This window comes from Bos grunniens, chromosome 29, assembly GCF_055505025.1.
Source record: "Bos grunniens cultivar Pamir isolate PY7600 chromosome 29, Bosgru_T2T1.0, whole genome shotgun sequence".
In the NCBI taxonomy this organism is placed as follows: domain Eukaryota; kingdom Metazoa; phylum Chordata; class Mammalia; order Artiodactyla; family Bovidae; genus Bos; species Bos grunniens.
The window spans coordinates 23,662,837-23,684,208 of NC_141193.1; the positions used below are offsets into that span (position 1 = coordinate 23,662,837).

The 21,372-nt window shown below is 38.4% G+C and overlaps 1 protein-coding gene across 1 annotated transcript; it reads left to right on the plus strand.

The window, feature by feature from the left end:
* The first annotated feature begins 12,091 nt into the window (after positions 1–12,091).
* On the plus strand, positions 12,092–13,048 carry LOC147342322 (olfactory receptor 8C8-like). The gene has a single exon (XM_086384345.1). It carries the CDS (start codon positions 12,116–12,118, stop codon positions 13,046–13,048), a length of 933 nt encoding a protein of 310 aa, XP_086240471.1. The 5' UTR covers positions 12,092–12,115.
* The last annotated feature ends 8,324 nt before the right edge of the window (positions 13,049–21,372 follow it).

The following is a 21,372-nucleotide window of genomic DNA, read 5'->3' on the forward strand; positions in this document are numbered from 1 at the left end:
CTTTTCCACTCTCCTCTTTCACTTTCATCAAGAGGCTTTTTAGGGCCTCTTCACTTTCTGCCATAAGGGTGGTGTCATCTGGATATCTGAGGTTATTGATATTTCTCCTGGCAATCTTGATTTTTCTGAGATTAAAAAATTCTGGAACAGGTGAAGTTCAGATACTCACCCTTTACTTGGAAACCTTAGGTTGGGTTGAATGTCTGCTTTAGAGCAAGTGCTGTCTAGGGAAATCTTGATGATGGTAGGGACTGTTCAAGATAGAAATTCCTATGCTGCCTTTCACTGGGTGTTCAAATTCAGATCTTGATTAGCATTGTTTGTAGAGATACTATGAATCAAGGGTCATGACTCCTTATTGTAGCTTCCTCATAATGCTACCAGAGATGCTTGTCAAAGTGACATGCTTTTATTTAAGATTTCAATATATAAGAGGTATTAATATTATCAAAAACATGTAGGATGCTATTGGAAACTCCCTTAAGATTTCCTTTCACCAGAGATGAGCTATTGTAGTATAGGAGCAATTAAAATTTGCTTTTTCTGTTCTTTGTTGATAATATCATTAGCTCTCTTGTGTGTAATACTCTAAGTGTTGAGCCAGTAGACAGTCATTAGTTTAAGTGCTGAATTAAAGCCTGCAGACATTTCTCTAGATGGTCTTTGGAAACAACTTCCTATATGAATATAATTTCTGAAATATTTTAAACCATGAATTCAATCTTTTTCTGTTTATTTGAGGTTTGGGGAATATTTAATTGTATCTAATTATTAGTAGTAAACACCTCATTAGCACAGTAGGTAATGTGTTGGTTTTGTTAGTTGTAGCTACTTTATATAGTTTTCAAACATTTTATTTTTATGTACATAAGTCAATTATTTATAACCAGGATTTACTGAGCACTTACTATGCACTACATCTAATATTAATCTTGTTATATTTGTTAACTCATTCAATTCTCACTATAGCTCAGCGTGGAAGATGATATTAGGTTGAAAAGTGAAGCATTAGTTGTTAAGTCATTTCCAACTATTTGTGACCCCATGGACTGTAGCCTGACAGATTCCTCTGTCCAAGTGATTCTCCAAGCAAGAACACTGGAATGGGTAGCCATTCCCCTCTCCAGGGGATCTTTCTGACCCAGGGATTGAACCCAAGTCTCCTGCATCACAGGCAGATTCTTTACCATAAGAGCAGATTCTTTCCCTAATATTCAGGGAAGTCATGAATATTAGGTTGAATCAGGTAGCAAATTGATGTGATTAAACCTAATACATATGGAATACTTAAAAAATAAAGAAGCTGAGACACAGAAAGATTAGCTAATTTTCCCAACCTTATCAGGTTAGTAAGTTGTAGTTTGGTTTATTCATAAATAATTATGTTTTTTATATTACATATATTTTAAAGCAGTCAATAATTTATTAATTCAGGAGACATGCAACACACCATAGTAGGTGTTAGGAGAAAAACTCAGAGATGCAAACTGTATGTTTTTAAATATGTCTACAATAGTACTTCATGCATTATATACAGCAAACAATCATATAGCACTCGTGCTGTGCTTGTGCTGCCCTTAGTCACTCAGTTTTGTCTAACTCTTTGCTGCCCCATGGACTGTAGCCCACCAGGCTTCTCTGCCCATGGGGATTCTCCATACAAGAATACTGGAGTGGGTTGCCATGCCCTCCTCTATGGGATCTTCCCAACCCAGGGATCAAAACCAGATCTCCCACATGGCAGGCAGATTCTTTACCATCTGAGCCACAAGAGAAGCTCAAGAATACTGGAGTGGGTAGCTATCCCTTTTCCAGGGGAACTTCCTGACCCAGGAATCTAACTGGGGTCTCCTACATTGCAGGCATATTCTTCACCAGCTGAGCTACCCAGGAAGCCCACATCACTTGGTTTGTGTCAAATAGCTTTTTAAGTACTCTTCTTTATCCTCATTTGTTTTGTATATACTAGAATTATTCTCATCTTGTAGATAAGGAAACTGAATAGAAAGTTTTATGAAGACATTATAAATAATATTGGGCTGGGATTATAATGATGAACAAATTAAATATATAAGGATTGCTGTTTAATGCTCTTCTGAACACCTCAATATGGTAGCCACTATTCTTGTAAGCCATTCAAAATGTAACTAAAGTACATCAAATTTAAAATTCATTGTTTTTCTGTTATATTGACATATTTTAAGTACTCAGTAGTCACATGTAGCCAATGGTTAGTGTATTGGAGAAGGCAAATATTGATCATCAGACCTATTTCCAAAAATTCTATTGGATAGTATTGGTTCAGTAGAAGAGGGAGAAATTGATGAAAAGATTCATCAAATTTAAAACCATAAAAATGATAAGGATGATAGGTCCACAGTGCTATGAGTCTGTCATTGATGGCTTCAAGCATCTAAGCATTTGCCTGCATAGAGGTGACCACTCAGGTGATAGTCTTGGACCCAGAAGGTCAGTTCCAAGGGCAAGTTATATTCATCTTGAGAGTGAAGTGGGAAAAATGTGGAGGAGTTCTGAGACAGCATATGAAACTAAAATGTCTTCTTGCCTAAATGCAATGGACTGACTGATGGTTTCTGTTTTGTGCTTCTAATAGATGTTGTTACATTTGTACATTGGAAATTTTCCAGCATTCCTGCTCTATAGTCTTTCCCACATGCATTCAACATTTGACTCACTGGATAAAAGTATAGTTGACCCTTGCACAATGGCAGAAGTTAAAGGGATACTGATTCACAAGCCATTGAAAATACAGGCGTGACTTCTCAGTCCTCCATTCTCATAAAGCAGCCTGGGGTCATATAGTAACTTAGTAAATGATTGCTGGAAGAAAAAAATTGCATATAAGTGGACATAGGCAGTTCGGACCTGTGCTTTTTAAGAGTCAAGTGTATAAGAACATATTTATCTTGATTTGTATTATAAAATTGTTTTTACAGAGGGTGGAAAAAATTTTTAAGCCAGTATATTCAGCCTGTGAATAAATCGAGCTGCTTTATCTATATCTCTGTGCTTTTGCTAATTCTGCTCCCTTAATCCCTTAATTGTTTTGATTTCAGAACTAATTCTTATTTCTCTGCTTAACATCTCATTTAATGTTTTTTTCTGCACTGGAAATTGTCCCTGACATCTTGCTCATTTTGCAATAAATATCCCTCTTCAGTTCAGTTCAGTCAGTTCAGTCGCTCAGTCATGTCTGACTCTCTATGACCACATGGACTGCAGCATGCCAGGTTTCCTGTCCAGTACCAACTTCCAGAGTATGCTCAAACTCATGTCCATTGAGTCATCTCGTCCTCTGTCATCCCCTTTTCCTCATGCCTTCAATCTTCCCTAGCATCAGGGTCTTTTCCAATGTCAGTTCTTCGCAACAGATGGCCAAAGTATTGGAGTTTCAGCTTCAGAATCAGTCCTTTCAATGAATATTCAGGACTGATTTCCTTTAGGATTGACTGTTTGCTCTCCTTGCAGTACAAAGGACTCAGAAGAGTCTTCTCCAGCATCTCCAGTTAAAAAACATCAATTATTTAGTGCCCAGCTTTCTTTATAGTCCAACTCTCACATCCATACATGACTGCTAGAAAAAATCACAGCTTTGACTTGATGGACCTTTGTTAGCTTCAGTGGTCTCTTAAACTCCTGTGTATTTGTGTGTCATTGCAATAAACTTGTTTGGGGCAGGATCAATGTCTTATCTGACTCATAAGTCCAGTTCCCGTCATATGCAGAATATAGAAATGATACTCAAAAAACACTTGTTGAAGGAATCAATAGAGTTTACCTGTATGTGAATTGACAAAAATTACTTACCAAAAGCAGCAGAATTAAAATGTAGTTTGTTAATATGTAGTTTAATTATTTAATATTATTTTATTAATTGACTAGAATAGCTGTGAAAAGAAGAGAAGCGAAAAGCAAAGGAGAAAAGAAGAGATATAAGCATTTGAATGCAGAGTTCCAAAGAATAGCAAGGAGAGATAAGACAGCCTTCCTCAGCTATCAATGCAAAGAAATAGAGGAAAACAACAGAATGGGAAAGACTAGAGATCTCTTCAAGAAAATTAGAGATACCAAGGGAACATTTCATGCAAAGATAGGCTCGATAAAGGACAGAAATGGTATGGACCTAACAGAAGCAGAAGATATTAAGAAGAGGTGGCAAGAATACACAGAAGAACTGTACAAAAAAGATCTTCACAACTGAGATAATCACCATGGTGTGATCACTCACCTAGAGCCAGACATCCTGGAATGTGAAGTCAAGTGGGCCTTAGGAAGCATCACTAGGAACAAAGCTAGTGGAGGTGATGGCATTCCAGTTGAGCTATTTCAAATCCTGAAAGAGGATGCTGTGAAAGTGCTGCACTCAATATGACAAATTGGAAAACTCAGTAGTGGCCACAGGACTGGAAAAGGTCAGTTCTTATTCCAATCCCAAAGAAAGGCAATGCCGAAGAATGCTCAAACTACCACGAAATTGTACTCATCTCACATGCTAGTAAAGTAATGCTCCAAATTCTCCAAGCCAGGCTTCAGCAATATGTGAACCGTGAACTTGCAGATGTTCAAGCTGGTTTTAGAAAAGTCAGAGGAACCAGAGATCAAATTGCCAACATCCGCTGGATCATGGAAAAAGCAAGAGAGTTCCAGAAAAATATCTATTTCTGCTTTATTGACTATGCCAAAGCCTTTGATTGTGTGCATCACAATCAATTGTGGAAAATTCTGAAAGACATAGGAATACCAGACCACCTGACCTGCCTCTTGAGAAACCTATATGCAGGTCAGGAAGCCACAGTTAGAACTGGATATGGAACAACAGACTGGTTCCAAGTAGGAAAAGGAGTACGTCAAGGCTGTATATTGTCAACGTGCTTATTTAACTTATATGCAGAGTACATCATGAGAAACGCTGGGCTGGAAGAAGCATAGGCTGGAATCAAGATTGCTGGGAGAAATATCAATCACCGCAGATATGCAGATGACACAACCCTTATGGTAGAAAGTGAAAAGGAACTAAAAAGCCTCTTGATGAAAGTGAAAGTGGAGAGTGAAAAAGTTGGCTTAAAGCTCAGTATTCAGAAAACGAAGATCATGGCATCTGGTTGCATCACTTCATGGGAAATAGATGGGGAAACAGTGGAAACCGTGTCAGACTTTATTTTTTGGGCTCCAAAATCACTGCAGATGATGACTGCAGCCATGAAATTAAATGACACTTACTCCTTGGAAGGAAAGCTATGACCAATCTAAATAGCATATTCAAAAGCAGAGACATTACTTTGCCAACAAAGGTCCGTCTAGTCAAGGCTATGGTTTTTCCAGTGGTCATGTATGGATGTGAGAGTTGGACTGTGAAGCAAGCTGAGCACCAAAGAATTGATGCTTTTGCACTGTGCTGTTGGAGAAGACTCTTGAGGCCCTTGGATGGCAAGGAAATCCAACCAGTCCATTCTAAAGGAGATCAGTCCTGGGTGTTCTTTGGAAGGAATGATGCTAAAGCTGAAGCTCCAGTACTTTGGCCACCTCACGCTATGAGTTGACTCATTGGGCAAGACTCTGATGCCTGGAGGGATTGGGGGCAGGAGGAGAAAGGGACGACAGAGGATGAGACGGCTGGATGGCATCACCGACTCGATGGACATGAGTCTGAATGGACTCCTGGAGTTAGTGATGGACAGGGAGGTCTGGCATGCTGCAATTCATGGGGTCACAGAGTCGGACACGACTGAGTGACTGAACTGAACTGAAAACAGTATCATAATGTCACAGTGCTATATTAAAAAGTGAATAGGTTAACCATCTATGTTTATTAGTTTTGTTTCTTCTTGTGTGAACTTTCAAAATATTTCATTATATATTTGAAATGATCATATTTGTGTGATGTTTCTTATTCTACTCAGTTTTACCCTCTCTGTAATTTTTACTTTAACCATGTGAAAATTTTGAAATACCCTAATTCATGTCAACATCTATAGTATTTGTTCTTGTGGGTGCAATTCTTCCTTCAATTGCTAAGTTCCTTCTGTGAACCCAGCACATATGAAATATACACAGAAATCAGAAACACAGCCATAGCACCCAAGGAGCTTAGAAGACACAATGTAGTGTAATCTGTATAACATTAGGGTTTTATGATCTAAAGTTAGAGAACAAAGGAAACATAATTTAAATCATTTTGTGGGAATCAGGTCAGACTTTCGCAGAGGGATTTTAGTAGATGAAATAGAAATGAACTGCATTTCAAAGACTTGGAACCACAACTCAAAGACACCAAACTGTAATAGTGTTTTTTGTTTTTGTTCGTTTGTTTTTTGAGAAGTAACAAATATCTTGGTAATTTTGAACTGAAGAGGAAAATAGAGACTGGACATTTAGATGCAGACAGGTAATACAAATTATTTTACATATTAAAAAGTTTGTTTTATTCTAAAGTTAATGGATAGACATGAAAACATTAAAAGCCTGAGAGTAATGTCATCAGATGATCTTTCACACTGTTAAATGCAAAATGGAGACTGGACTTGAGAATTTTCTGAAAAGCCAAAACTATTTAATCCATGTAATTAAGTAAAGCAATTCTAGCTCAATTCATGAACTTAAGTGAGACTTAATTTAAGCTATTTCTTATAAATGCCTCTGATAATCATGAAAGAAGGCTTCTAAGTGGCATTGTAGTAGAGAATCCACCTGTCAATACAGGAGATGCAAAAGAAGCAGGTGGATCCCTGGGTTGGGAAGATCCCCTGGAGTAGGAAAAGGCAACCCACTCCAGTACTCTTGCCTGGAAAATTCCATGGGCAGGGGAGACTGGCAGACTATAGTCCATGGGGTAGCAAAGAGTCAGACATAACTGGGACACACACAATCATGAAAGCAGCTTAAGTAATCTTCCTAAAATTGGGATGAGTGTTAATGCAAGTTTGTGCACAGTGAGGCCAAGTCAACTGAAATGTTAGGAGTTTGAAGCAGAGAAAGGTTTATTGTAAGGTAATGCAAGGAGACAGGTGACTCATGAACTTAGAAGCCCCTAGCTCCCCAAAAGAGTTAAGCAATGCACTCTTAAAAAGCAGATGGCAGAGAGGGGTCACAGGGTACGTGATCAGCTCCTGCACAGTTCTTTGGCTGAAGGTGAGGGAACAGTGTGGTGTCACAGAGGTTAATTTAAATCAGACATTACTTTGCCAACAAAGGTCCATCTAGTCAAAGCTATGGTTTTTCCTGTAGTCATGTATTCATGTGAGAGTTGGACTATAAAGAAAGCTGAGCACTGAAGAATCGATGCTTTTGAACTGTGGTGTTAGAGAAGACTCTTGAGAATCCCTTGGACAGCAAGGAGATCCAAGCAGTCCATCCTAAAGGAAATCAGTCCTGAATATTCATTGGAAGGACTGATGCTGAATACTTTGGCCACCTGATGTGAAGAATTGACTCATTGGAAAAGACCCCGATGCTGGGAAAGATTGAAGGCAGGAGGAGAAGGGGATGACAGAGGATGAGATGGTTGGGTGGCATCACTGACTCAGTGGACATGGGTTTAAGTAAACTTTGGGAGTTGGTGATGGACGGGGAGGCCGAGCAGGCTCCAGTCCATGGGGCTGCACAGAGTTGGACATGGCTGAGCAACTGAACTGAACTGAACTTAGGCTTCAGGAGGCCTGGGGTTGTGCACTCTTGATTATCAAGTTGTTAATATCCTCCATTTGGGATGGAGCGGGTATTCACATCTGCAAAACAACTCAGGAATTCTGCATTGAATACTGCTATCTAGGTACTAAGAGAGGAGCCAAGGAAGACAGGCTGTTCCAGGAATGCCCAACAGGATCCTGCTCAAACACTTGAGATGGTCGCTTGCGACCAGTGTAAGGTACGGAGCTAGAGTAGGCGAGGTTCAGAAGAAGAATGAGACTGGCACTCTACAGGAACAGATCACCTTTAATGAGGCGAGAAGGGGCAGCGGTCAGATTAGCCAGCAGCTGGAGAATCCCAGGGACGTGGGAGGCTGGTGGGCTGCCATGTATGGGGTCGCACAGAGTGAACAGAGTCGGATACGACTGAAGCGACTTAGCAGCAGCAGCAGCAGCTGCTCTTATTTAAGAAAAGAGTAAGTATATATAGACATGTATGTAGAAAGCTACTGTTTTAAGGGGGCCTGTTCTTTTCCAAGGTTGTTGGGAGTAGTTATCTCTTAAATGGCTGAGACAAGCAGTTCTGGAGATCGACAGAGGCTGGGCCAGCTTAGAGCTGGGCATAATAAACCTAATGTCTATTTTTTTTCAGGTGGGAGAGTTCTTTGTTTTGCCTAGAATGATGGGGAGGACCTAGACTGGAGTTTTAACTCTAGGCTACCTTGAACCATGCAACTTTCCTTCACTCCAGACTTTAAGAAATATATATGTGTATATATATATATATATAAAGAGAAAGAAATGTGGGCACCATTAATGTTCAGGGATTTTTTTTGCTGATAAATGAGGGTCAGGGGTTTGTAGTCTGGGAGGAAGGAAGTCTAAGGCCCATAGTGTTGATTTTCTATTTTTGCCATCAGGGTTTTAAGCAAAAGAACAGTCTTGACTTGGTCTTGAGAGATGGCCTAAATCTGTTCTTGGAGAAACCTTTGAAAGAGATTGAAGAGACAGGGTCCAAATAAGACGAATAAAATGATAAGTACCAATGGTCCCAAGAAAGGGAGTAACCAAGGGAGGGACTGTTGGAACAGGTTTTGGGGATTGTCAAGGTTTTCTAACTCTTTTTTGCGGTGTTCAATTCTGTCTCTAAGTTCTTTGACTTTGTCCTGGACTATGTCCATTTCTTTAACAAAATAGCAGCAGTCTTTTTCTAGAAAAAGGCAGGTCTCTCCCTTTTCTGTGGTGAGAAGGTCTAAGGCTCATCTATTTTGTAAGGCCACAGAAGCTAATGAGTTAATTTGTCTTTGGACTGAAATGAAGAACTCTGTTACTTGCTCCATATCTTCATTGAGTTTTTGGGACAGCTTGTAGTAAAAATGAGCCGAGGTCGAGATGTCCCCAGTCTCAGTGTCTAGGGCATTGTGGAGTTCTGCCAGCAGAGGGGAGTGTAGGAAACTTGGTATGGGAGGAGATTCAAGGGGGAGTCCAGGAGGCAGCATGGGCCTTCCGCACATCACCTCAAAGGGGCTCAGCCCCAGGGGCTTTCGGGCAAAGCCCACACTCTGAGGAGAAGAATCAGCAAAAGTTTAGTCCAATCTAGATGTACCTTGAGGGTTAATTTAGTAAGAGGTTTTTTTTTTTCTGATTATTCTATTCATCCTTTCTACATTTTCTGAGGACTGGGGATGATATGGAATGTGAAATTTTCAGGGTATCTGTAAGAATTGGACAAGTTGTTGGGTGACCTTGCACGTAAATTTCAGGCCCTTATCAGACTGTAGGGATGAAGGCAGACCAAACCTGGGGGTAATTTCTGTGAGGAAGATTTGGGTCACAGTGTGGGCTCTTTTGTTTGTAGTGGGAAATGCTTTTACCAATCTCGAAAAAGTGTCCACAAGGACCAGGAGGTATCTGAATCTCTGAACTGGGGGCATATGAGTAAGTCTATCTGCCAATCTTGTGCTGGGAGGCTGCCTCGCATTTGATGGGTTGGAAAGGAGGTAGGTTTAAGGTTGGAATTGGAATTAATACATTGACATATTTGACAGGAGTAGGTAAGGTTATCTAAATATTGTTGGTCAGCCATGGATATGGGGAAGTGGTTACGGAGGAACTGTTGGAGTGTCTTGGACGAGGGATGAAAGAGTGAGTGTAGATAAGAGAGGATTTTTCTGGTGGTGGGAGGGTCGGAAGGAGTCAGAGCTAAGATGACAGGGGACTGGAGGGAGGGGTGGGACGGGGCTACCTCTTTTGCCTTCTGGTCTGCAGCATTGTTGTAGGCTAATATGAGACTTCTCTTTTGATGCCCCTTACAGCAGAGGATGGCGGCTTTGTTTGGTAAGTGTTGCTTCTAGAAGTTTGTGGCTCAAGTCTGAATTAATAATGGGGGATCCCTTTTGGGTTAGGAAACCTCTCTCTCTCTGTAGCCTACCAGGTCCCTCTGTCCAAGGAATTCTCCAAGCAAGAATACTGGAATGGTTGGGTTGCTATGTCCTCCAGGGTATCTTCCAGACCCAGGGATTGAAACTGCTTCTGCATATCCTGCATTGGCAGGCAGGCACGTTCTTTACCACTGACTCAGCAATCAAATTATTGGGCATATACCCTGAGAAAACCATAATTGAAAAAGACACATTTACCCCAGTTTTACTGTAGCACCATTTACAATAGTCAGGATGCAAAAGCGACCTAGCTGTCCATTGGCAGGTAAATGGATTAAGAAGTTGTGGTACATATATGGAGAAGGAAATGGCAACCCACTCCAGTGTTCTTGCCTGGAGAATCCCAGGGACGGGGGAGCCTGGTGGGCTGTCGTCTCTGGGGTCGCACTGGGTTGGACACGACTGAAGCGACTTAGCAGCAGCAGGTACATATATACATTGAAATATTACTCAGCCATAAAAAGGAACACATAAGAGTCAGTTCTAGTGAGCTAGATGAACCTAGGGCCAATTATACAGAAGAGTGAAGTAAGTCAGAAAGAGAAATAAATATCGTATGTGTGCTGTGCTTAGTTGCTTGGTCGTGTCTGACTCTTTGTGTCCCCATAGACTGTAGCCCACCAGGATCCTCTGTCCGTGGGGATTCTCCAGGCAAGAATACTAGAGTACCTATCCCTTCTTCAGGGGAACTTCCCAACCCTGGAATCAAACCAGGGTCTCCTGCATTGCAGGCAGATTCTTTACCAGCTGAACTACCAGGATTAAAACATATCTTTGGAAACTAGAAAAACAGTACTGATGAACCTATTTACAGGGAAGGAATGGAACACGGACATAGAGAAAAAACTTGTGAACAAAGTTGGGGAAAGAGAGGGTGGGACCAATGGAGAGAATAGGATTGACGTGCATTCCCTATCATGTGTAAAATGGGTAGATGATGAGAAGCTGCTACATAGCACTATATAAACACTGCCCAGCCTGGCACTCTGTGACAACCTGGATGGGTGGGATGATGGGGAGAGGGAGGCTCAAGAGGGAGGATAAATATATGATTGTTATTATTTGCAATGTTGTATGGGGGAAACCAACAATACATTGTAAAGTGATTATGCCCCAGATGTCCTTTTGTTTTTGGAAGTGGACATAGACTCCAAGAGATGAGAAAGAAAGTAAATATCAGAACACACATTACTCTGCCTTGGGGATTAAGAAGAATACTTAACTAGTAGTATATTGTGTCTCAAAAGATCTGTGACACAGAATGGAAAGAAAAACTCATTAATTTTTAATGTCAGGGAGCTCATTAACTTGAAAGGAAATCACAAGGGAGAGAATTATTTTCTGTGCTTCTAATCAATTTTCCCAGAACTACAGGGTATGAAATACATTCTACTTGAGTTAATTGATTGCTTCGGAGCTTGTTAAGGTGTATATTATCCTTGCAAGTGAAGAAGACCTTCTGGGGAAATTCTCAAATAGAAATTATGGCCTGTCCCCTTAGCATGTCAAAGACTGAGGACCACAGTGATGGATACTGTCTTCTTCCTTGTCAGAAACTTTGACCTTCTAAGGACTGTAAGGTAGAAGGAGTCCTAAGGTTCAGTGGCAGTGAGGCATCACAGAAAAAGAAGGTGAGGGTTGAATCACCTATGTCTCAATTCCTTTCAAACCTCAGACTATATAAATCGAGGGTTCTGTGGAATACCACCTATTTATTGTTCTTTTCAGCCCTGATCCTGAACAGAGCCTGGAGAGAGGAAGAATGATGTGCAGAGACACTGGGAGTCTACCAGTATTTTTTAAGCACAGAGACAAACAAGAGGATTAAGGACAGAAAAAAGAAAATGAGGAATCTGCGGGAATAGTCATTACAAGTCTTGCATTTTGGATGCTTTGATGAGTCTCTTTAGACAACCCTGTGGTTATAAAAAGATCCAGCTATCACTCGGGAAACAGGGAAAGTCCATGAAGGTCCATTGTGAATCTGAGTTTCTGCCCCTGTTCCTACAGATCACGACTGTGTAGTAAATGAATATGGAAAATGCTTCCTCTGTGACTGAGTTTATCCTTATGGGATTGACAGAACAACCTAAACTCCAGTTACCCCTGTTTTTCCTGTTTCTTCTGAACTACCTGGTCACTGGGTTGGGAAATTTATGCTTGATGATTCTAATTTGTCTAAATTCACACCTGCACACCCCCATGTACTTTTTTCTGTTCAATCTCTCTTTTATTGATCTCTGTTACTCATCTGTCTTTAACCCCAAAATGCTAATGAACTTTATTTCCAAGAGGAATGTCATCTCCTTTACAGGATGTATGTCTCAGCTGTTTTTCTTCTGCTTTTTTGTCGGCTCTGAGTGCTATGTGTTGACAGCCATGGCCTATGATCGCTACGTGGCCATCTGTAAGCCCTTGTTGTATACAATGGCCATGTCCCCTCAGGTGTGTTCTCTGCTGATGTCTGGTTCGTATGTGATGGGGTTTGCTGGAGCCACGGTCCACACAGGGTGTATGATGAGGCTGATCTTTTGTGGTTCCAGCATCATTAGCCATTATATGTGTGACATTCTCCCACTCCTCCAGCTCTCCTGCAGCAGCACTTATGCCAATGAGATCCTGGTTTCTGCTGTTGTGGGGACAGTTGTCATAGTATCTAGCCTCATTATCTTAACTTCTTATGCTTTGATTCTTTTCAATATTCTTCATATACCATCATCTAAAGGTTGGTCTAAAGCCTTGAGCACCTGTGGGTCCCATATTACAACAGTTGGTCTATTCTATGGATTTGGGCTGCTCACTCATGTCAGGCCACCGTCTTCTAGTTTTGTAGAGCAGGGAAAATTTTTCTCAGTGCTTTACACTAATGTGGTACCCATGCTGAACCCTCTCATTTATAGCCTCAGGAACAAGGATGTCAAAATTGCTGTGAAGAAAACCTTGAAGAGAATCACAAAATGAATGAAACCAGTTATGCCACCTTTTCTTTATTTTTTTAAGTCTTTTTCTTGCTCCACTGTATCCTCTTCCTCTTATTCTTTTGTCACACTCTTCATTTGTCTTTCTAATGTCCTCTTGGCAGGATTTAATCTCTAGTGTCTGATGTCTTTTCTTCTCTTGCCCCTTAATGTAACCTGTGGGCCTATTTAACTGGAGAATCATCTTCAGCCCTAAGTGATCCCATAGCAGTTGCAGGGTAGGGACCAATAACCTTTCCCATCTGATGATAACACTATTATTTTCCTTGTGTGTCTGTTCATCCAAGGTATGCCATAGAGTAGTCTGCAGTCTGAGCAATTTTTTTCTTTCTTGATTTCATTACATAGAGCCCTTTCCTGTATCAGTGCTGTCGTTACTTATGGTTCCATTAAAACTGAGACATACTGACAAAAATGTGGACACGGTAAAGATGTAAAAATTCCCCAAATTTTTCTGGATTCTTTTAGTAATAGCTCCTATTCTGTATCTTAAGTGCCATACAGGTAAAGAAATTGAACACTTTATTGAACCATAGTTCTTTATTCTTGAGGGTACTTGAAAATGAATAAGCTAAATTATTCTGTCGGCCTTTCTCAATCCACACTAATAACATATGCCTCTTTTTATTGTATTGGTCAATTGATACGCTGTCATAAAATATGATTGAAATTGTTATCAACTTGCATATCAGTGGATTCTGATATTGATTAAAAGTTAAACAGTGATATTTTTGACTATAGAATTCATTATCAAATGTAAGGTCAAGATTCATTGTCTAATTATGTAAGAGCACCTCCCTTTTGCAAAGAAAGATGTGTTTCCCGCTTTTCAACACAAAACAAAAATATTTGACAGAAACATTGTCCTGTTGATATTTATTCTTTTAGTTCGTAAACTTGACTCCTTCCCTTTATTAGAGGAAAAATTAAATCTCTAGGAAGTAATATGTTCTAGAATTTTATAAATGGTCTTAAAAGATAAGTCTCCTTATCTGATTTTTTGCTAAGGAAATAGTTCTATGACTTGCTCAGAATCAAATAGCTAAAAATGCAGAGACCAGTTTTTGAATCCCCTGTTCATCTTGTGAAAAAATGGAAGGAAAGAAACAACTGTGAAGAAAAAGATGGAACTTCCAGAGAATTGTTTCTGAATGAGCTTGCAAGTGGAAATTTTTCAGTGTGGAGGTATTTCAAAAAGCTAGAAATAGAAATACCATATGTCCCAGTAATTCCACTCCTGGGTATATATCTGAAAAATATGAAAACACTAATTCAAAAAGATATTTGTACCCCAATATTCAGCATAGCATTATTTACAATTGCCGAGATATGGGAGCATCCTAAATCTCCATCAACAGATGAAGGGAAAAGATGTGGTAAATAGATAAAATGGAATATTACTCATCCATCAAAAGAATGAAAACTCCCCATTTACAGCAACATCAATGGACTTGGAAGGTATTGTGGTAAGTGGAATAAATCAGGCAGAAAAAGACACATATGGTATCACTTATATGTGGAATCTGAAAACTGTAACAAATTAGTGAATAGAACAGAAGAGAAAGATTCACTGATTAAGAGAACAAATTTATGGTCACCTGTGGGGAGAGGGAAGTGGAGACAGGCAGTATAGGGATAGGTGATGAAGACATACAAAATATTATGTATAAACTAAGTTATAACAATAGAATGTACAACACGGGACATATAGCCAAGATTTTATAATAACTATAAATGGAATATAACCTCTAAGAATTGTGAATCTCGTAGCTCATATAATGCATATCAAAAACACTTCAATAAAAATAGAAAAAAATGAATTCTTGATTGGTAATTGATATTTCATTATTAAAACCGGATAGAAAATATTATATTCCACATACAAGTACACATTTCCATTAAGATTATGATGATATTTTGTATGGAAATATTATCTAATAGATAAAAGGATCATAATTCTGGTTTGTTGTTGTTCAGTCGCTCAGTTGTTTCTGACTCTTTGCAACCCCATTGACTGTAACACCCAAGATTTCCCTGTCCTTCACCATCTCCTGGAGCTTGCTCAAACTCATGTCCTTTGAGTTGGTGATGCCATCCAACCATTGTCATCTGTCATCCCCTCTCCTCCCGCTTCCAATCTTTCCCAGCATCAGGGTCTTTTCTAATGAGTCAACTCTTTTCTAATGAGTCGTCACTTTGCATCAGGTGATCAAAGTATTGTATTAAGTTCTTCTTTAAATATGAGTATTTTGACTTTTTAGATAATTTACATTAACGTGATAATATTGAAAATACCTGTTTTTCTTATTTATTCATCAAACATAACAGCCATACTGAAAAGTTCACTGAACATTCATTTGCTGCAGCTGCTAAGTTGTTCAATTGTGTTTGACTGTGTGCAACCCTATAGATGGCATCCCACCAGGCTCCTCTGTCCCTGAGATTCTCCAGGCAAGAATACTGGAGTGGGTTGCCATTTCCTTCTCCAATGCATAAAAGTGAAAAGTGACAGTTAAGTCACTCAGTCGTGTCTGACTCTTCGCAACCCCATGGACTGTAGCCTACCTGGCTCCTCTGCCCATGGGATTTTCCAGGCAAGCCTACTGGAGTGGGTTGCCATTTCCTTCTCCAGAACATTCATTTATGTTTTGGTAAATAATGAAAACTTCAATTTAACGTCTACCAAGGTCATAAAATATTTCCACCATAGTTTAGTCAGTGCTTTTAGCTGTATTTTCCCCATGTGTATTTGTCCTTGAAAATCTAGCTGAATGATATGAGATAGGTAAGTTTTAGAAGAGCTTATTTAGTCATATGAGGGTGAGTGAACTTCGTGCTGTCACTGACTTTTGCTGGCTGTCTTTTTACTTGGAGAAATATTTGTGTAAATAGACATATATATAGTTGAAAACTGAGATAACATATATCATAGTTTGTGAGTTTTTGGTAGTTTTCTTAATGAAATACTTGACAGATATATTTTAGAGTCCACAGAGTCATGTACATATTGTACACAAAATATTTTGGAAATAAATTATTAGATAAGTTTAGACAGCTATATAGGTCTTTCATTCTAAATTTTCTCATGCCAGATGGATTTACCTCCCTTGATTCCTGTACCTGTAATCTTATATCTGGCCTTTCAGAATATTATATTAACTCTTTGTGGTTTGTCTAAGACCCTTTTCTTATCATTTTTGAACTAAAAACATATTTTCATGCTGGAATTTATTTTTTAAATGCATTTTTATTGAAGTATAGCTGATTCACAATATTATTTTCATGTATACAGGATAGTGATTCAGTGTTTTTACTGATTATACTCCATTAATATTTATTACAAGATAATGGCTATAATTCCTTGTGCTATAAAATATCTTCTGCTGCTGCTAAGTCACTTCAGTTGTATCCAACACTGTGTGGCCCCATAGATGGCAGCCCACCAGGCTCCCCCGTCCCTGGGATTCTCCAGGCAAGAACAATGGAGTGGGCTGCCATTTCCTTCTCCAGTGCATGAAAGTGAAATGTGAAAGTGAAGTCACTCAGTCGTGTCTGACTCTTAGCGACCCCATGGATTGCAGCCCACCAGGCTCCTCTGTCCATGGGATTTTCCAGGCAAGAGTACTGGAGTGGGGTGCCATTGCCTTCTCTGAAAATATCTTCTAGTTGTTTATTTTCTTCACACATAGTCATTTGTGTTTCTTAATCCTGTACCCCTATCATTCTCCTCCTCTTTTAGTTACATCTAGTTTTTTTTTTTCTTTTCTTTGTGAATTTCTCTCTGTTTTGAAGTATACATTTCTTTGTTTTATTTTTAAAATTCACATATAAGTGGTATCTTATTGTGTATTTCTACATGAGAATTATTTCACTAATCATAAAATTGTCTAGATCCATGTATGTATTTGAAAGTGGAAAACTTTCATTCTTTTTACGGCTGTGTAATATCCCATTGTATGTATATCCATTTGGTTGTTTATGGAGACATGGGTGGCTTTCATTTCTTGGCTATTGTAAATAGTGTTGCAATGAATTTTGATGTGCATGTTTCTTTTTTTTTGTATTAATGCTTTATTTTTCTCCAGTTATATCCCCTGGTGTGGAATTGCAGGATATGTGGTAATTCAATTTTTACTTTTTTAAAAATTAATTAATTTATTTTAGTTGGATGATAATTACTTTACAATATTGTGGTGGTTTTTGCCATACATTGACATGAATCAGCCATGGGTGTACATGTGTCCCCCGATCCTGAATCCTCCTCCACCTGCTTCCCCATACCATCCCTCTGGGCTGTCCCAGTGCACCGGCTTTGACTGCCCTGTTTTATGCATCAAATTTGGACTGGTAATCTATTTCGCATATGGTAATATACATATTTCAGAGCTATTCTCTCAAATCATCCCACCCTCGCCTTCTCCCACAGAGTCCAAAGTCTGGTCTTTATATCTGTGTCTGTTTTGCTGTCTTATATATATGATCATCATGACCATCTTTTTAAATTCCATATATATGCGTTAGCATACCGTATTGGTATTTTTCTTTCTGATTTACTTCACTCTGGATAATAGGCTTCAGTTTCATCCGCCTTCTTAGAACTGACATAAAAGCATTCTTTTTTATTAATGGAGTAATATTCTATTGTGTGTATGTACCACAGCTTTGTTATCCAAACGTCTGCCAATGGACATCTAGGTTGCTTCCATGTCCTAGCTATTGTAAACAGTGCTGAAATGAACATTAGGGTGCACGTGTCTCTCTCAATTCTGGTTTCCTCCGTGTGTATGCCCAACAGTGGGATTGCTCGGTCATATGGGAGTTTTATTTCCAGCTTTTAAAGGAATCTCCACACAGTTCTGCATAGTGGCTGTACTAGTTTGAATTCCCACCAACAATGTAAGAAGGCTCCCTTTTCCCCACACCCTCTCCAGCAGGTATTTTTTGTATACTTTTATTATTGTTTGTAGATTTTTTGATAGCAGCCATTCTGACTGGTGTGAGATGGTACTTCATTGTGGTTTTGATTTGCATTTCTCTGATAATGAGTGATGGTGAGCATCTTTTTATGTGTTTGTTAGCCATCTGTATGTCTTCTTGGGAGAAATGTCTGTTTAGGTCTTTGGCCCATTTTTTGATTGGGTCGTTTATTTTTCTGGTATTGGGTTGTATGAGCTGTTTGTATATTTTTTAGATTAATTATTTGTCAGTTGCTTCGTTTGCTATTATTTTCTCTCATTCCGAAGGCTGTCTTTTCACCCTGCTTATAGTTTCCTTCATTTTGCAAAAGCTTTTAAGTTTAATTAGGCCCCATTTATTTTTGCTTTTATTTCCATTTCTCAGGGAAGTAGGTCATAGAGGATCTTGTTTTGATTTATGTAAGAGAGTGTTCTGCCTATATTTTCCTCTAAGAGCTTTGTATTTTCTGGTCTTTAATTTAGATCTATAATCCGTTTTGAGTTTATTTTTGTGTATGGTATTAGAAAGTGTTCTAGTTTCATTCTGTTACAGGTGGTTGACCAGTTTTCCCAGCACCACTTGTTAAAGAGATTGTCTTTTCTCCATTGCATATTTTTTCCTCCTTTATCAAAGATAAAGTGTCCATAGTTGCATGTATTTATCTCTGGGTTTTTGGTTTTGTTCCATGGATCTATATTTCTGTCTGTGTCAGTACCATACTGCCTTAATGACTATAGCTTTGTAGTATAGTCTAAAGTCAGGCAGGTTAATGCCTCCAGTTCCATTCTTCTTTCTCAAGCTTGATTTGGCTATTCAAGGTTTTTTGTGTTTCCATATAAATTGTGAAATTATTTGTTCTAGTTCTCTGAAAATACTGTTTGTAGCTTTATAAGGATTACATTGAATCCATAGATTTCTTTGGGTAGTAAACTCACTCATTTTCACTATATTGATTCTTCCAGTCCATGAACACGGTATATTTCTCCATCTATTAGTGTCCTCTTTGATTTCTTTCACCAGTGTTTTATAGTTTTCTATATAAAGGTCTTTTGTTTCTTTAGGTAAATTTATTCCCAAGTATTTTGTTCTTTTTGTCTCAATGGTGAATGGGATTGTTTCCTTGATTTATCTTTCTGTTTTCTCATTGTTAGTATATCAGAACGCAAGGGATTTCTTTGTATTAATTTTACATCCTGTAACTTCACTATATTCATTGATTAGCTCCAGTAATTTTCTGGTGGTGTCTTTGGGTTTTCAATGTAGAGGATCATGTCATCTGCAAACAATGAGAGTTTTACTTCTTTTCCAATCTGGATTCCTATTATTTCTTTTTCTTCTCTGATTGCTGTGGCTAAAACATACAAAACTATGTTGAAGAATAGTGGTGAGAGTGGACACCCTTGTCTTGTTCCTGACTTTAGTGGGAATGCTTTCAATTTTTCGCCATTGAGGATAATGTCTGGTGTGGGTTTATCTATGTGGCTTTTATTATTTTGAGATATGTTTCTTCTATGCCTGCTTTCTGGAGAGTTTTTGTCATAAATTGGTGTTGAATTTTGTCAAAGATTGTCTGTGCATCTATTGGAAGAAATGGACAAATTCTTGGAAAAGTATAATCTTTTAAAACTGAACCAAGAAATAAAAAATCTTAACATACCCATCACAAGCATGGAAATCAAAACTGTAATCAAAAATCTCTCAAAAAACAAAAGCCCAGTACCAGATGTCTTCACAGGTGAATTCTACCAAAAATTTAGAGAATAGCTAACACCTATCCTATTCAAACTCTTCCAGAAAATTGTATAGGAAGGTAAATTCCCAAACTCATTCTATGAGGCCACCATCACCCTAATACCAAAACCAGACAAAGATGCCACACACACACACACACACACACACACACAAACTACAGGCCAATATCACTGATGAACATAGATGCAAAAATCCTCAACAAAATAATTCTAACAAACAGAATCCAACAACATATTAAAAAGATCATACATCGTGACCAAGTAGGTTTTTTTTTTTCTAATTTTATTTTATTTTTAATCTTTACATAATTGTATTAGTTTTGCCAAATATCAAAATGAATCCGCCACAGGTATACATGTGTTCCCCATCCCGAACCCTCCTCCCTCCTCCCTCCTCATACCAACCCTCTGGGTTTATCCCTGGGATGCAAGGATTCTTCAGTATTTGCAAATAAATCAATGTGATACACCACATTAACAATTTTTAGTTTTTTGAAGAACTTCTGTATTGTTTTCCATTGTGGTGAACCAATTTACATTCACACCATTATACAAGGGTTCAATTTCCCTCACATTCTTTCAACATTTGCTATTTTTTGTCTTTTTGATGATAGAAATTCTGACAGGTGTGAGGTAATATGTCATGGTTTTGATTTGCATTTCCCAGGAGATTTGCAAGGGTGAGCATCCTTTTATGCACTTGTTGGCCATCTGTATGTTTTCCTTGGAACAAATGTCTATTCAGTTCTTCCACTCATTTCTTAATTTGGTTACTTTTTTCCTTGATATTGATTTGTATGAGCTGCATATATATTTTGAATATTAACCACTTGCTGGATATGTAATTTGTAATCATTTTCTCCTATTCATTAGACTGATTTTTTATTCTGTTGATAATCACCTTTGCTGTGCTACAGTTTAAAGTTTAACTAGGTCACATTTATGCATTTTTCTTTTTATTTCATTTGCCTTTGGAAACGCATTGAAAAAAAATATTGCTAGCATTATTTCAAGGAGTGTTCTGCCTAAGTTTTCGTCTAAAAGCTTCATGACCTCAGACTTTAATTTAGGCTTTCAACCTATTTTGAGGTAATTTTTCATATGGTTTGAGGGAATGTGCTAATCTCATTGCTTTACATGAATTTCTTCAGTTTTCCAGCATCACTTCTTGAAGAGACTGTATTTTGTCCATTGCATATTTTTGACTCCTTGTCATTATTTAATTAAGCATAGTTGTTTGAATTTATTACCAGGCCCTCTGTTCTGTTTTATTGATATATGTGTTTGTTTTTGTGCAAGTTCCACACTGTTAATATTGCTATAGCTTTGTATATAGCAATATAGTATAGTCTGAAGTCTGGGAGGGTGATACACCCAGCTGGTTCTTTTTTCTTAAGATGGCTTTCACAGTTTGAAGTCTTCTGTTGTTCCATATTAATTTTACGATGATTATTTTTAGTTCTTTAATAAATATCATGGGTGGGAACTGCCTTAAACTTGTAGATTGTTTTTGGTAAATGGCCATTAATATTAATTCTTCTAATCCATAAATATGTGGGATATTGTTCCATTTCTTTGTATATTCTTCAGTTTTCTTCAT